Source organism: Coenobita brevimanus, chromosome 30 (assembly GCF_032717465.1).
Source record: "Coenobita brevimanus isolate Jiangsu-jjx chromosome 30, ASM3271746v2, whole genome shotgun sequence".
NCBI classification, from domain to species: domain Eukaryota; kingdom Metazoa; phylum Arthropoda; class Malacostraca; order Decapoda; family Coenobitidae; genus Coenobita; species Coenobita brevimanus.
Genome location: NC_136983.1, coordinates 39,625,089 through 39,640,881, shown reverse-complemented (window position 1 = coordinate 39,640,881; position 15,793 = coordinate 39,625,089). Strand labels below are relative to the sequence as shown.

The 15,793-nt window shown below is 42.0% G+C and overlaps 1 protein-coding gene across 1 annotated transcript; it reads left to right on the top strand.

Moving 5' to 3' along the window:
• The first annotated feature begins 14,246 nt into the window (after positions 1–14,246).
• On the top strand, positions 14,247–15,416 carry LOC145395302 (general transcription factor II-I repeat domain-containing protein 2A-like). Its single transcript, XM_080268981.1, has one exon. It carries the CDS (start codon positions 14,247–14,249, stop codon positions 15,414–15,416), a length of 1,170 nt encoding a protein of 389 aa, XP_080125107.1.
• The last annotated feature ends 377 nt before the right edge of the window (positions 15,417–15,793 follow it).

Sequence of the window (15,793 nt, the reverse complement as noted above, 5' to 3'; positions counted from 1 at the left end):
CCACCCTCACCCCCCATGTGAGTGCACACCCGCAGAAAAAAATTGCTGCGCATGGGAAACGGCCCGTTTTATCAGGTGTAGGTAGAGTGGATACGTTTGCCTGGGGGTGAGGGGCAGGATTTGAGCTCTCTGTGCCGGTGTTTGATGAGGAAGGAGCAGATGTACAGGAAGATGAGCTTCCCCCAAGGCCCTGGACTATTAGCAACATTTTCAGGGCAATATTCAGAACCACCATGATGCAGTACCTGGTGGATGAAATTAATTTCCACCAGGCTATGAGTGTGTGGTGGCTGGACGTGGCTGCCAGTGAACACACGCACATCAGGGACTGGCAACTTGTGGAAGTGGGGAAGTTGTTTGTGTGACTAGTCACACAAACATGTTGATGGCACACATAAGAAAACTGTGCTCCATGACTATTGGCCAGTAGATGAACTCGTGGCACACCTGTCTTCTGTAAGTATATGGCCCGTGACAGGTACCTGGCCATCCTAAGGTTCTCCATTTCAATAGAAATTATGGGACTGCACCGAATGACAGGTTGTGGAAATTAGATCCATCCTCACAATGCTCAAGAAGTCATTTTCCAGAGTTTTTTGTTAGTTTTAGAAAGTGGCAATTGACAAGTCGTTGGCGTTATTCCGGGGCAGGTTGGCATTTATTCAGTATTTGCTGACCAAGCATCTCCACTTTGGGCTAAAATTCTTTGTCCTTTGTGACCGCAAAGCAGGATATGTGCTCGATGTGACAGTTTATTCGACTACGGATGTTGATATACCTAGTGACGATCCTCACAGTTTCTTGGCATCAGTTGTGAAAGTGCTGATGGAAGGTATTTCAACAAGCACCACGTTCTGTACACTGATAATTATTACACTGCCCTGTCATTGACCAAATACTTACTTGAATACGGTACTGGGTCCTGTGGAACTGTCCGGGCAAGCAGAAAGAATTTCCCTGTATTCCCTGCAAACACTGAGGAATGAGCCTTTCTTACCATGAAATGTGATAACTTGTTAGCTTTTCTCAGGCATGACAAGACGCGGATTAACATGTTGTCAACAGTACATGAGGTTGTGCTTGAGGAAAAGGGAAAAACAGACTACAGGGCCGGGGATCCTGTGTTGAAGCTAGATGCTGTCAACAATTAAAATATCAACATGCGGCTTATTGATTAATCGGACGTGCAAACTGGGGAGGTTGATTGCCTACGTAAGTCCTGCAGGTGGTACAAGAAGGCATTATTACACCTTGATATTGCTGTCGTGAATAGTTTCATACTGTTCAAGGAGCTCATCAAGAAGCCTCTCTCTCTATGAGAGTTTGAGAGAGAGCTTGCACGCAAATGCCTTGAAGAATATTAAACTACACAGATGTCAGGTGTTAGGCAGGGGACACAAACAGCGCTTACAGTGGACACGCTAAGCTGTGTGGACTACTTATGGCAGCACAGACTGGTATAGATTGGCCGTACCTCAGCAGGTCATTACACGTACAGGCGATGCCATGTCTGTAACACCACTAAATGCCGTCCCCCAGCACGAAAAGAGACACCCTACCAATGTGGAGAGTGCAAGGTTCCCCTATGCCCTAAATATTTTTGCGAGTATCATTCCGAGCATGATTACTGAGGAGATATGTGGAAAACAACTAATTAACAAGACAAACAATAAGCCTCGGACAAGGACTGACCAAAAGATGACGACCAAGGACCGGACAAAGGACATGGTTATCGGAACTTGGAATGTAAGGGGAGTGAATGATGAGGTTAAAGAGTGAGAGATTGTCCAGGTGCTTGAGGGTGAGAAAGTTGATGTATATGGAATTAATGAAACGAAATGGAGAGGTGAGGGTGTGAGAGAATGTGAGTATGGATTGGGTATATGTGCAGGACTGGTGAGAATAAGAGGGCAAAAGAAAGAGTATGTATAGTTGTGAGTAAAAGATGGAAGAAGAGCATAAGAGAGTATGGATCAGTTGGGTCAAGGATTGTGTGGGTAAGACTGACAGTTGGAATACTAATGTGGGCGATTGTGTGTGTGTATTCGCCAACGTAAGATCGTGCAAGCAGAGTGAGAGAAGAGTTCTGGACAAATGTGGAAGTGTGCATGGAAAAGTTTGGAAGGAATGAGAGAGTGTTTTTGATCGGTGATATGAATGGTAAAGTAGGGAATGTGAAGGTGGATGGAATAGTTGGTGAGTGGGGTGTGCCTGCTGAGATAGATGAGAATGGCAGTGCGTTAGTGGACATTTGTGCCGGGAAGGGGTTGGTGATAGCCAATACCCTATTCAGGCACAAGATGATCCACAGGTATACATGGCGAGTGATGAGAAGGGTGGGTGGTGAACTGAATGAAAGGAAGGCAATGATTGATTATGTGTGTGTGGATGAAAGGATGCGAAAATGTGTAATGGATGGAAGAGCTTATAGAGGTTGGGGGAGTGGACTTTCTGACCACTACTTGGTGGTGGCCAGAATCAAGGTCCAATTAGGATGGAAAAATAGAAGAAGGGAGGGACGGGAAGAAGGAGTATTTGTAAGGAGAGTGGAAAGGTTACAAGAGGATGAGAAAAAGGCAGCGTATAAGAGAGAAGTGGAGGAACGATTGGAGAAATATGAGTTGGAGGAGATGGGGGACGTGGAAGGTGTGTGCAGGATATTTACAGAAGAAATATGTGCAGCATGTGATGTCGTGTGTGGGATGAAGAGAAGACGGAGGGGTGTGCAAGGAACAGCGTGGTGGAATGAAGAGGTAAGACAGGCTGTGGCACAAAAGAAGAAAGCATACAATGAATGGATGAGAAATAGAGGCGTGGAAGAAGTTGAGAGGCGGAAGAGAGAGTTATATGTAGAAAGAAAGAGAGAGGTGAAAAGATTAGTAAGAAGAGAGCAGATGAGTAATTTGGAAGGAACTTGAGTGTAAAGTGGAGGGACTGTAAGAAAATGTTTTGGACATAGGTGAAAAGAGTAAGACAGGGTGGAAGTGAAGTTAGCAGGGGAGTGAAAGATTAAAATGGTAGATTACTAGTGGAGAAGGGAGAAAAAGTGAGCAGATGGAGAGAACACTTTAAGGAATTGTTGAACATAGAGGATGGAAGTAATGCGAGTATAAGTGGCTGGGGAATGGCTGGGAGGAGAAGGGAGGTGAGAAGAAAGGAAGAAATCAGTAGGATAGAAGTTGTGGAAGCAATGAAGAAAGTTAAATTGGGGAAAGCCCCAGGAATTGATGGAGTGTGTGGTGAAATGCTGAAGTATGGGGGAGAGATAGTAGTAAAATGGATGTGGAAAATGTGCAGATTGGTCTGGGAGGAAGGTAGAGTCCTGGAGAACTGGAAGTCAGGTATAATTATTCCCTTGTACAAAGGAAAAGGGGAAAAGAAGTGTGTGGTAATCATAGGGGCATCTGTCTTCTTAGTATAATAGGAAAAGTGTATGATAGGATACTTACTGACAGAGTTAGAGAAAGAACAGGGAAGCTTTAGGGAGGGAAGAGGTTGTGTAGATCAGATATTCATTCTTAGATCTTTAGTGGAAAAGTTTCTAGAGAAGGGAAAGAAGTTGTATGCAGCTTTCATGGATTTGGAGAAAGCATATGACAAGGTGGATAGATAAGGATTGTGGAAAGTATTAAGAATATATGGAGTAGATGGGAAGTTGTTGAATGCTGTGAAGAGTATGTATGATGGTGCTAAGGCTGCAGTGCGTGTGGATGGTGAACTGAGTGAATTTTTCTCTTTGAAGGTTGGGTTGAAAGAGGGATGTGTCATGTCTCCATGGTTGTTCAATCTGTACATGGATGGGGTAATAAAACAGGTATGAGGTAGGGTAGTGGATGTTGGAGTGGCCCTGGTGAGAGAGGGTAGTGTTTGGAAACTCCCTGTACTGTTGTTTGCAGATGATACTGTGTTGTTGAGTGAAGACGAAGGAGAGCTGCAAGGCTTGGTGGATGAGTTTGGGAGTGTGTAAGAAACGGAATCTAAAGGTGAAAGTAGGGAATAGTAAAGTGATGGTCTTTCAGAGAGGTGAAGTCAGTGAATGTACAGCGAGGTTGGATGGTGAGGAATTGGAAAATGTGAGTACGTTTAAGTACTTGGGGAGTGTGATGAGTAAGGATGGAGGTTTGGAGGTGAAGTGCTTGAAAGGGTACAACAGGGAAGAAAGGTTGCTGGTTCCTCGAAAGTAGTGATAATAAGCAGGGAAGTGAGCATGGAAGTGAAAAAGTTACTACATGACAGGATTGGAAGTGAAGCATGGACGTTGTTGGAAGGACACAAGTCAAGGGTGAGGGCAGTGGAAATGAGTTATTTAAGAGGAGCCTGTGGAGTCACATGGAGAGACAGGCTGACAAATGAGGATATAAAGAAGCATTGTGGTGTGGATGTGAATGTGATAGGAAGCGTTAGGAGGAACACACTGAGGTGGTTTGGCCATGTAGAGAGGGTGGAGCGTGAGAGACTGACGAGGAGAGTGTATGTGAGTGAGGGAGTGGTCGGCTGAGGATGAGATGGAGGGATGGAGTGGAAAGGTATATGAGAGAGGGGTGTGTGAATTGGGAGCAGGGCAGTGAAATGGCGGGGGACAGGGCGACGTGGAGGGGATTTGTTTGTGGCCAGCCCGTACGGGATTAAGGCGTCTGGCAATAGATAGATAGATTTTATTACGAAAGCTAAGAAGAAAGCTGATAATATCCGTACAAGAAAAGAGGAAAGAGAGAAATGTGAAAAGAGAATTATGTTACCCAATACCCCAGTTGCTAGTAATGTTTCCCATTGCTAAATAAAGTTGGTATCAGTGTTGTGAGAACAGCTTCTGTAACAGTGGGTAATTTTACCGAAAAAGAAAAAGAGTAGACTGGATGTACGCAGGCAGGAGTTTACAGTGTACCTTGTTTAGCATGTAAGAAAGCATATGTTGGTGAAACATTTCGAGGTTTAGAGAAACGAGTGATAGAACACAAATATGACATGAAGTGTTTTAATATGAATAATGCCATTGTGAAACACAGGTTTGACACAGGCCATAATGCCGACTGGACAAATTCTAAAATTATTAAATATGTAGTCAACACCATGAAACGTAGATGCTTTAAGTCCGCTTTTAGTGCAAATGTACGTAATATCAACCAAAACAAAAGGTTCTTTATGTTAGCGAAACCATTGGCATTCCTTATAACTATCGAACAGCCAGGTTAGCCAGGTAATTGTTTCTTTGTTGTGTTTAGGTCACCAGGCAGGTTAGGGACCATTTAAGAAGTGGAGTGTTGTTCTCTGGTAGGACTTTGATGAATGGTTGCGGAGAGTAAAGACGACTTTCTGAGCTCTCCTCTAGCTACAGGGCTTCCCCACCGGCAATAGTTTTTGTTTTTTTTCGCCACTAGGGCATTTTTTTAAAGTTAGGCTAGATAGTACTCAGGTTCCTCCCTTTCCTGTTCAGAGATACGATAGGTGTTTGTGTCTTTTCCTAAGTTTACCTTAGCTTACTCGTCCACGGAGGGTCCCTCCCACTGATCGCTCTGGGGAGTGAATTGACACAGTCGGGCCTCCCTGCAGTGGTTTGAGAGGGCAACCTCAGACATAGGTGTTCTGCCCCAGGTTATTTGTCCTTTGCTTGTTTTCGTTCCACCTTCCCACTTCCCCCGTTAGGGAGGAGTGGCCTCTATGGCGTATGACCTTTCCACCTCCCCCCCCTGAAGGGAGAGGAAGTGGTCCTGACCGACCCCCAACTAATACATGGACTGACAGCCCCAAGACAAAACGGCCCCAGACTCGTTTGCCTCTTGACATTAATGTAAATAACGCAGAGTTTGTGATCATCCATGCTCTAGGTTCCACTCCCTTGAGCAGTTTCAATCCCTTCAGGATCAAGAAGATTATTGATGGCTGTGCTGGGGAGATGGAACAAGTTAAAAAACTTGCAACTGGAGACCTCCTTGTCAAGACTTGTAATTCATCCCAAGTTAAGGGCTTGCTGAAGCTGCGCAAGTTTCACTGCTATGATGTCGAGGCCAAGATCCCAATCTCCATGAATTCCTGCAAGGGTGTCATCACTTGCAGGGATCTAATGGTGATGAATGAGGAAGAGATCATAGAGGAACTTGTTCAGCAAGATGTCATTGATGCCCGGTTCATTACTCAATTTTCCGAAGGCATGAGTACGAAGACGGCCACTATTGTTTTGACTTTCAGCAAAGTTTCACTCCCACCATATGTCAAAGTTGGCTATGAAATTGTTAATGTAAGACCATATATCCCCAACCCTCTCCGTTGTTTAAAGTGTCAGTTATATGGGCACGGTGCTAAGACTTGACGGGTTTCACAGTCAGTGTGTGGCAAATGTGCAACACATGGTCACGATGCTGAGCAGTGCACATCAGAGACTATCTGTTGCTTTCACTGTAAGGGTGCTCACTCCACTTCCTCTAGGGATTGTCCCAAATGGAAGGAGGAGAAAGAGGTCTGCACGGTGAAGGCAACCGAGGGTGTCTCCTACAACGAAGCAAGGAAAAAGGTGAAGGACTTCCATGCAGCTCCTATGCCAAATAGGTCCTATGCTTCGGCGGTGATGTCCCGTCCCGTGATGTGCTCTGCTACAACACAGACTGACCCTGAATCGGTTCCTCATGCCACACATTCTACCTCTACATCTCAGCCTCCTGTCCAATCCACCTCTCAAACTGACACCCCTGTTACAACTTCCTACTCTCAGGCTACTGCTGCCTCTCAGTCAGTCAAACCTAAACAGAAGCCTGACAACTCTAGTAACAGTAATGTGACAACCCTTACCGAGTCACGATCTCATGTTCTTCCTGCTCCTGGCCCAGCGAGGTAGAGAAAGGGTAGCTCTTCCTCGGTTGAATCTGGGACCCTTGTTATCGATGAGAAAATGGAGGTTTCCGTCAGCAGGCACCGGGATAGGTCCCCCGGTAGCAACTGGCCTGGTCGCGGGGGGCATAAAAGAACTAAGAGCACTGGCCGCCCTCGTAAATATTAAACCGCCGCATTCACTATATTACAGTGGTATTGTAGAGGTGTTGGGAATAAATTACACAATATAGCAATCTTCCTTTCCATACACAGGCCAGACGTTGTTTGTTTACAGGAGATGCACCTGGAGGATGATCCTCCACAGTTCAAACACTACCACTCGTATAGAAGATATGAAGGTCATGGAGTTGCCATATACACACATAAATCACACGCACAAAGGGAAGTGATTCTAAATTCTACTCTGGAAGCTGCCGCGTGCAGAGTTAAATTTAATAACACGTATCTGTCCATTTGCTCTTTGTACTGTCCTCCACATGGCCTCATTGATAGTGATGCTTTAAATTCACTATTTGAGCATCTTCCTGGGAATAAGTTATTGTTGGGCGATTTTAACGCCCATCATTATCAATGGGGTAGCTTGAGGATCGATGGTTGTGGGGAGCAAGTAGCCGACCTAATACTACAGACCAACCTCTGTCTTCTGAACGATGGTAGAGCGACTCATGTAGATGATCGTACTGGTAACTTTTTGGCCATTGACTTATCTTTGGCCTCCCCTGGTATACAACAAGATTTCTCGTGAGACCCTTACTACGACTCCTTGGGAAGTGATCATTTACCCATCTGTCTTTCTTATACACGTGACATCATTTTTGGACCCTCCACCTCCAAAATTTACCTATAAGAATGCAGATTGGGGATCCTTCTCAAGGATCGCCAGTTTATATATATCTGGGGAGACCATTGATGTTAAGGTTGAAAATGTAACTGTTTCCATAATACATGCAGCTGAGGTTGCTATTCTCAAGACTTTTATAGTTCATGCAATGCACAGAGCACATTGGTGGACGCCGGATTGCCGACAAGCATTAAGGAAACACAATAGGATATACAGGATTTTTGACAGTCACCCTACAGAGAAAAATTTCATTGCATACAAACAAGCACGGGGTGAGGCAAGGTGAATAATCAGAAGGGGCAAATGTGTCTCCTGGCGGTCCTTTGTGTCCATGGTGACTCGTACTACACCATTAAATAAAGTCTGGTCCATTATTAAAATATTAAATAATAAAGGCCCAAAAATCCTTGTGACCACCATAAAGGTTAATAATAACATCTATGATGAACCCGTGGACGTTGCTAACATCCTCGCCAGGAATTTTTCTCATGTAAGTAGCTCAGCCAATTGCGACCAGCGTTTTCAACACCATAAACGCATGGCTGAGCTACAGATCATAGACTTTGCTACAGAAGATGTAGACTCCCTGTACAACCAAGAGTTTAAGCTAGATGAACTGCTCCATGCCCTTAAATCATGTAAAACACCAGCCCTGGACCTGACATCATCACATACAGTATGATCCAGCATTTTAATCAGGACAGCCTGATTAAGATGTTAGCATTGTTCAATGAGATTTGGGCACCTCGAATGTTCCCAAACTCATGGCACTTTGCGCATGTCATACCGATACCCAAAGAGGCTGGTCGTCTTATGAATTCCACTTCATTTCGTCTTATTGTGTTGACTTCTTGTCTCTGTAAGGTCATGGAACGTATGGTAAACAATAGGCTTCTTTTTGTTTTAGAGTCAAAGAATTTGTTAAATGATCAACAATGTGGCTTCTGTAAATACAGAAGTTCATTAGATCATTATATGAATTTGGAGCACTGTATTTCAGAGGCATCTGCCAAAAAAGAATTCATGATAGGGGTGTTGTTGGACATCCATAAAGCCTTTGATATGACATGGCAACACGGTATACAGTACTATTGAAGCTCTATGCTTATGGTTTAAGAGGAAATTTGCCTATTTTTATTTCAAATTTCTTAAGGGACAGGACTTTCTCTGTCAAATTGCCCTGTAATGTAACATCGGATATATTTATCCAGGAAATCGGGGTGCCACAGGGAAGTGTGATTAGTCCCACTTTATTTAGTATTATGATCAATGATATTCTGTCATCAGCTCCAGTCCTAAGGAATCTTAAATACTTGCTCTACGCTGACAATTGTGCAATATGGCACTCTTCCCATAATGCACAATTTTCGGCTGGGCGGATTCAAGTAGCCCTTCATTCCGTCCACCAATGGGCCTTACAGTGGGGATTTACGTTTTCCATCCCAAAGTGTGCGCTGTAGTTTTTACTACTCGTAACGTCCCTCATTTGTGTTTATTTTTGGATAACCAAGCAGTATCTTTTCAAAATTCTGTAAAGTTTTTAGGCCTCCATTTTGATTGCAGATTAAATTTTAATCTTCACATTAATAACTTGGTTGCTCGTTGCGAAAAACCGTTAAATGTCCTCAAGCACCTAGGGGGTACTACATGGGATGCTGACAGAAAATCTCTATTAATGGTGTATAATCCCTTATTTGATCAAAGCTAGTCTATGGCGCACAGGTGTATTGCTCGGCATACAACGCCACGTTGAATAGGTTGGATGTGCTGAAGAATAAATGTTTGCGAATGTGTCTTGGAGCCATCCGGTGTACCCGTGTAGCTTGTGTGGAAGTGGAGGCGAATGTACCTCCCCTCTGTATTCGCCGTGATCACCTGGCCTTGTCATGTGGCCTAAGAACATCAAGGAAAATATCGGCAACGTGGCCTATACCCCCCTGTGTCAATGCCACCATCTTTTGCGGTGGGTGCATCAGCCACTTGCCGTTCGCCTCCAGTTACTGACTCAGGAGCTGGGTGTGGACCTCACTGACTGTGACAAGTTGGTGTCAAAGAATATAGCGCCTTGGGAGCCACCTGGTTTCAATGCTGATGTGTCGTGGCTCCCAGCACCAAATATCAAGGGAGGTCCACCACTTGTTTCGTAACATCATCGTTCGTCACTTGGGGTTCCACCAATTGTACACTGATGGCTCCAAGTCGAGTGAATGTGGGGGTGCAAGTGTGTGGTCGACTGAATGTGCAGTCAGGTATCGGTTGCCAACTCATACATTTGTGTTTACCTCTGAACTTTTTGCTATCGACGAAGCCATAGACTATGCTGTCAGTTCTAGGCATAACTCATTTGTCATATTTTCGGATTCAAAATCAGCCCTTCAGGCAATTGCGTTTTGTACTACGGACTCTCACGAGATCCAGGGCCGCATCGTTAACAAGTTGCATTCATCCAACAAGTCCTTCATGCTGATCTGGCTTTTTTTTTTTTTAAGTGTCCAACTCTGCTCAAAGGCTTCAGGGCCTATATCTCGGGGGCAGTAGCATATCCCAAGGCCCAGTAGTCATCCTACACCTCCACATGTCACCACTTCGGCGCTAACATCCACAGTCCATATTGAATACATGCTAGGGTTGTCTCATACAGGACTGGTGTATTGGTACTAGCGAGGGTAATTTTATATGTCGGTGGGTCATCTGGTAGATCAGGAAAGTCTGCTTTTTATGAAATTCAAATCCTTAAACTGTTCCCTGACCCAGCCGGGATTCGAACCTAGGTCCATCAGGACTGCAGGCCGCCTCTCTACTGATTCAGCCACTGCCTGGTCATTGTCGTATCTACGGCAAGTAGCAGGCTGACTTGCTTGCAAAGTCGACTGTAGAGCTCGAGGAGACTTGGGAAGTTCCTCGTGGTCTACGGTCGAGTCTCTCTCTTGGAAAGAAATCAATAAATCTTCTGTGGCAAGGTCAGTGGACCAGACTAAATATTCGAACGTGTAAGCCGTACCTTGGCGACTGGGACACTGCCAACAGTCCCAGTCGTCTGGAAGAAAAAGTGTTGGCTCGCTAACGGCTTAATGTCACCATAATAACTCATATGAAACCTTATATAGAAAGACGATTCCCACTGCACTGTGATATCTGTGATCCGGTGTTATCTATCAGTCATATCATCCTGCGCTGTCGGCGATTTATTTGTGAACGTACTTATATATTACTGCGGCGCAGCAGATGTCCCCTTCACCCTTTCCACCATCCTGGGTGATGGGGACATTGTTATGACTGATATTTTGATGGCTTTCTTGAGAGAGACCGGACTGATCAGAGTGATGTGATTTTTTACTATACTGTTTTGGTTTTTATCGACTGTAAATATGTATATATTGTAATATTAATTAGGGTTGACAGTTGACATATTTGAAACAGTTCCTCCTCCCACTGATCTATTTCTAATATAGATGTCCCCTACATTAAACCCCGTTCCTCGCCTGACAGTCACCAGTCGATGAGTGCAAATGTGCAGTATAGAAAGGTACTGGGTATTTGCAGTCGATGATGGAATGTTGGGCGAGGTCCTTCACTTTTTGTACATATTATGTAAATACATTATACCATCTTGTTTAAGTTGTTCTAATTAGGGCCGACAGCTGACGTATACGGAAATGTTCCTGACTCGTCTGGTTCTCTTTCATGTATTGATGTCCCCTATATTAGGTTGTGCCTCGACTGAGTCACCAGGTGATGAGTGCACGTATGTAATGTAGAAAGGCATTACATATCTGCAGTCGATGGTGTTCTCTTGGTTGAGGTCTTTTTACCATTAGTGTAAGTTTAGTTATTTGTCTCTTAGCGATTTGTCAGGTGATTAGTTTCAGGTTCTTTAGATTAGGCATTTTGTTTATAATATAAGGTCAAAAAATATAAAAATATAAAAAAAACAATAAAAAAACACAAAAAATAATAAAATAAAAATTATTATATATATGTACGTGTGATTGAAAGTGTCTGTATATGTGCATGGAAGTGTGTGTGTGTGTGTGTGTATGTATATTTATATGTTTGTATATACAATATGTACATATGTGTATATGTATATATGTGTATATGTAAATATCGGGCCTTAATGACCAGGGGCTTTGCCCCAATGGTTGATGGGCAAAAAAATAAAAAATAAAATAAAATCACTGGTGTTGTTCCTGAGGAAGCCCTGGTGGGCGAAACGTTGAAACTGGATCCTGTACTCTGCATTTGGCCTTTCTCTGTGTACATTGTTGCAGTCGTAGCTGCTCTCTACACAATTAATTCATCTCTCTTTACCACTCTGCACTTCCTACTAAGTGCAGCTCTAGTTCATTGGCCAGCAAAAACAAAATAAATTTTCTCTAAATTTCGGATTGATTGCAGGAATCAGATGACGATGGGGCCGGATAGCCGCTTTGTGGGACATGTGGTAGTATAGGGAGACTTCGAACAAAGATCTTAGTTCATTCAACCCAGTCTCAAAATGTGATCGGGAGACTGGTGGGCTCCCTGCGACTTTGTTCAGAGATAGCAATTACTATATTAGTCATATTTACATTAATAATTGAAAGTACGATTTACTACTTCGTGTAATGAAAACTATAAGGGTAGCTTGAAGGGTCATTTAGGTTTGCAGAGAAAAAATTTTCAGTTTCTAAATTCATAAGAGAATTAAACTCCATACTCTCTTTATTGGAACATTTCATACTAGCTGTTACTAATGCGTCAGTTTCAGTCCATAAAACATTAATTTCCATACATTACATTTAACCGATAATTATTCCACTTTATATGCAAATGTCCAAATAAATAACAATACAACTGTGAACGACGCCTAATGCAGAAGCATTTTACTTAACGGTCTACAGCAGCCCTGTGCAACCTGCGGCCTAAGGGCCGCATGCGGCCCTCAAAGGCTTTCAATGCGGCCCTTTCTCCTAAAACTAAATAAGCTATAGTGCGGCCCTCAGAGAGAGAGAGAGAGAGAGAGAGAGAGAGAGAGAGAGAGAGAGAGAGTTACCAACTAGAGCCCACCGAAGGTTTGATTAAAATATTAAATTCATATTCTTGTGTACCAATTTTACCATCTTTTTCCTATTTCATTCACTAGTGTACAGATTTTAGTTATATTAGAACAGAAAATAACATATTACTTGAAATTTTTAATTATTAGTACATATATAGATTGAGTGATCCTCGGCTGTCTATGAGTCAGACACGTATGATTCACGTACTGTAGTATGGTACATGTGTTCCCGCCTGACAGTGGCACTGCCTCACCAGTCTCCGTTGCGACTTCATTTGTTGTGGTTGATTTGTGATTACCGGTACTCTAAATGTCTAAACTTCGTTTATATTGCAGTTTTGTGATTGGCTTTAGAAAACTTGCAAGCAAAACATTTTGAGAATTATATATCACTGCTGAGAATGTGGTAGAACCGTAGAACTGCTAAGATTTATAAACCATGAATTGATCAATAGCTTACAACTGAACAGTTATTGTTACATAGCCAATATTTAACCTGTACTTTACCGATGGCTTACTTTTCATAATTTTTGAAAATTATATATCAGTGCTGAGAATGTCGTTTAACCGTAGAGCTGCTAAGATTTATAAACCATGAATTGATCAATAGCTACAACTGAACAGTTATTCTTGCATAGCCCATTTTTAACCTGTTCTTTACCGATGGCTTACTTTTCATATATTTAGGCTACCATTCGACAATTTTAAGTAAGTGAGGGAGTGTTTTATAGAGATGAGGGGATTACTATATGTGTCTACTGAAAGATTTGGTGCAGATATAATGATTTCCTTCCTAATATGGCTAACAACAGTTGATTATATTTAGCTTGGGAGAGAGTCGGGAGAGAATGGGTAACTCATCCCGAAAGATAATGCACTTAATTGCCTCTATAATCGATTTATGTATTTTATCTTAATCATTCACTTGATTTTGCTAAGAAAATTTATACAAAATTATTACTTTTATTGGAATCTATTACATTTTTCTTAAAGCCATGTTTTACTAATTATATATTTTTCTCAGCAGGAAAGATCTTATTGCACTAATAATGGCTTCAAGTAAAAAACGCAAAATTTCAGAGGAAAACCGGAGTTTTCAAGAGAAATGGACTGAACAATATTTATGCATACAATCAGGGGGGAAAGCATTGTGCCTTGTGTGCCATGAAACCGTTTCTGTTTTAAAAGAATATAACATCAATAGACACTACATCACAAAGCACAAAGAATATGAAAATATGACAGGTGAAGCACGCAAGGAAAAAATATCATTCTTGCAGAAATCTCTGAAAGGACAACAGTCATTGTTTACAAAGAAAGTTAAGGAATATGATGCATCTCTCAAAACAAGCTTCTTGATTAGTCAAATCCTTGCAAAAAGACTCAAGCCCTATTCTGATGGTGAGGTAGTTAAAGAATGTTTGTGTGTAGCCTCGGACAATATGTTTCCTGACAAAAAGAAACAAGTTGAAAACATAAGCCTTTCAAGATATACTGTTGCTAGAAGAATAGAGTCTTTCAGGGAGTATTGAAAGTACAATGGTCAAGCGAGTTAGTGCTTTTTCTGCGTACTCTGTTGCTCTTGATGAGAGTTGTGACACCACAGACACTGCACAACTTGCTGTGTATATTAGGGGTGTTGACAATGACTATAATATTACAGAGGATATGGCTTCACTACAAAGCATGAAGGGGACCACAACAGGACAAAATATTTTTGATGAATTGGAAAAAGTATTGGCAAGGTTTGGACTGGACTACACTAATTTAGTTTGCATTACAACAGATGGTGCTCCTGCGATGTCTGGTCAAAGAAACGGGGTTGTTGGATTACTGAAGACCAGAATGGAGTCTCAAAATATTGGCTCAGGTTCACTTATTGTCCTGCATTGTATCATATACCAGGAAGCTTTATGTGCAAAGACAATACACTCTCAGCATGTGACTAATATTCTTGTGAAAGCTGTCAATTTCATTAGGTCAAGAGGTCTAAATCACCGCGAGTTTCAGCAGTTAATGGCAGACATTGAAGCAGAGTACAGTGATGTGAAGTATTTTTGTGAGGTCAGGTGGCTAAGCAAAGCAGGAATGTTGAAGAGAGCATATGAACTTTTGGAAGAAATTATACTGTTCTTAGATATGAAAGGTAAAGCTATCCCTGAATTGAGAGATAAGGAATGGAGATGTGATTTAGCATTTTTAGTAGATATAACTGATCATCTTTGTGCACTGAATGTTAGACTTCAAGGAAAAGATCAACTAATAAATGAGTTGTTCTCACTGATCAAAGGCTTCCAGATAAAATTGCGTCTGTGGGAGTTACAAATCAGAAACCATAACTCAGCCCACTTTCCTACACTGAAAAACCATGACACTAGCAACCTTCAGTATCAGAAGTATGGTGATAAGTTGGCAGTCTTACAAGAGGAATTTTCAGAAAGATTTAATGACCTCAAGAAACATTCACAAGCCATTGAAGTCTTTGCTTCTCCTTTTTCTGTGGATGTGGAAGCAATTCCCGAGGACATGCAAATGGAAATAATTGAACTACAATGCAATGATGAACTAAGAAAGAAGTTTGATGATAGTTCAGTATACCAGTTTTATAAGAAGCATGTATCAGTGACAGTGTGTCCAAAACTGTCTGCTCATGCAAGGAAAATGATGGCAGTGTTTGGTAGCACATATGTATGTGAGCAGCTCTTTTAAAAAATGAATCTGGTTAAAAACAAGTATAGGTCTTCAATTACTGATGAACATTGGAAAATACCCTGCGTGTAGCCACATCATCCATACAGCCTGATATTGATGAGTTGGTGTCCCAAATGCAACATCAACCGTCTCACTAGGGTAGCCTTTCATTTGCTCATTGATGGTAAGGAAAATGTGTCTGCGTTTGATAATTCTTATTTTAATGATCCCAGTTAACCAATAACAAGTAATTATTTATATTTGTACGCTATAATAATAAGGTAGCCTTTCATTTGCTCCTTGATAGTAAGGAAAATACTTTTGTTTCGGACAATTCTTATTTTTATGATCCCAATTTAAATAAAATCAGTAACAACTAATTATCTATCTTTATC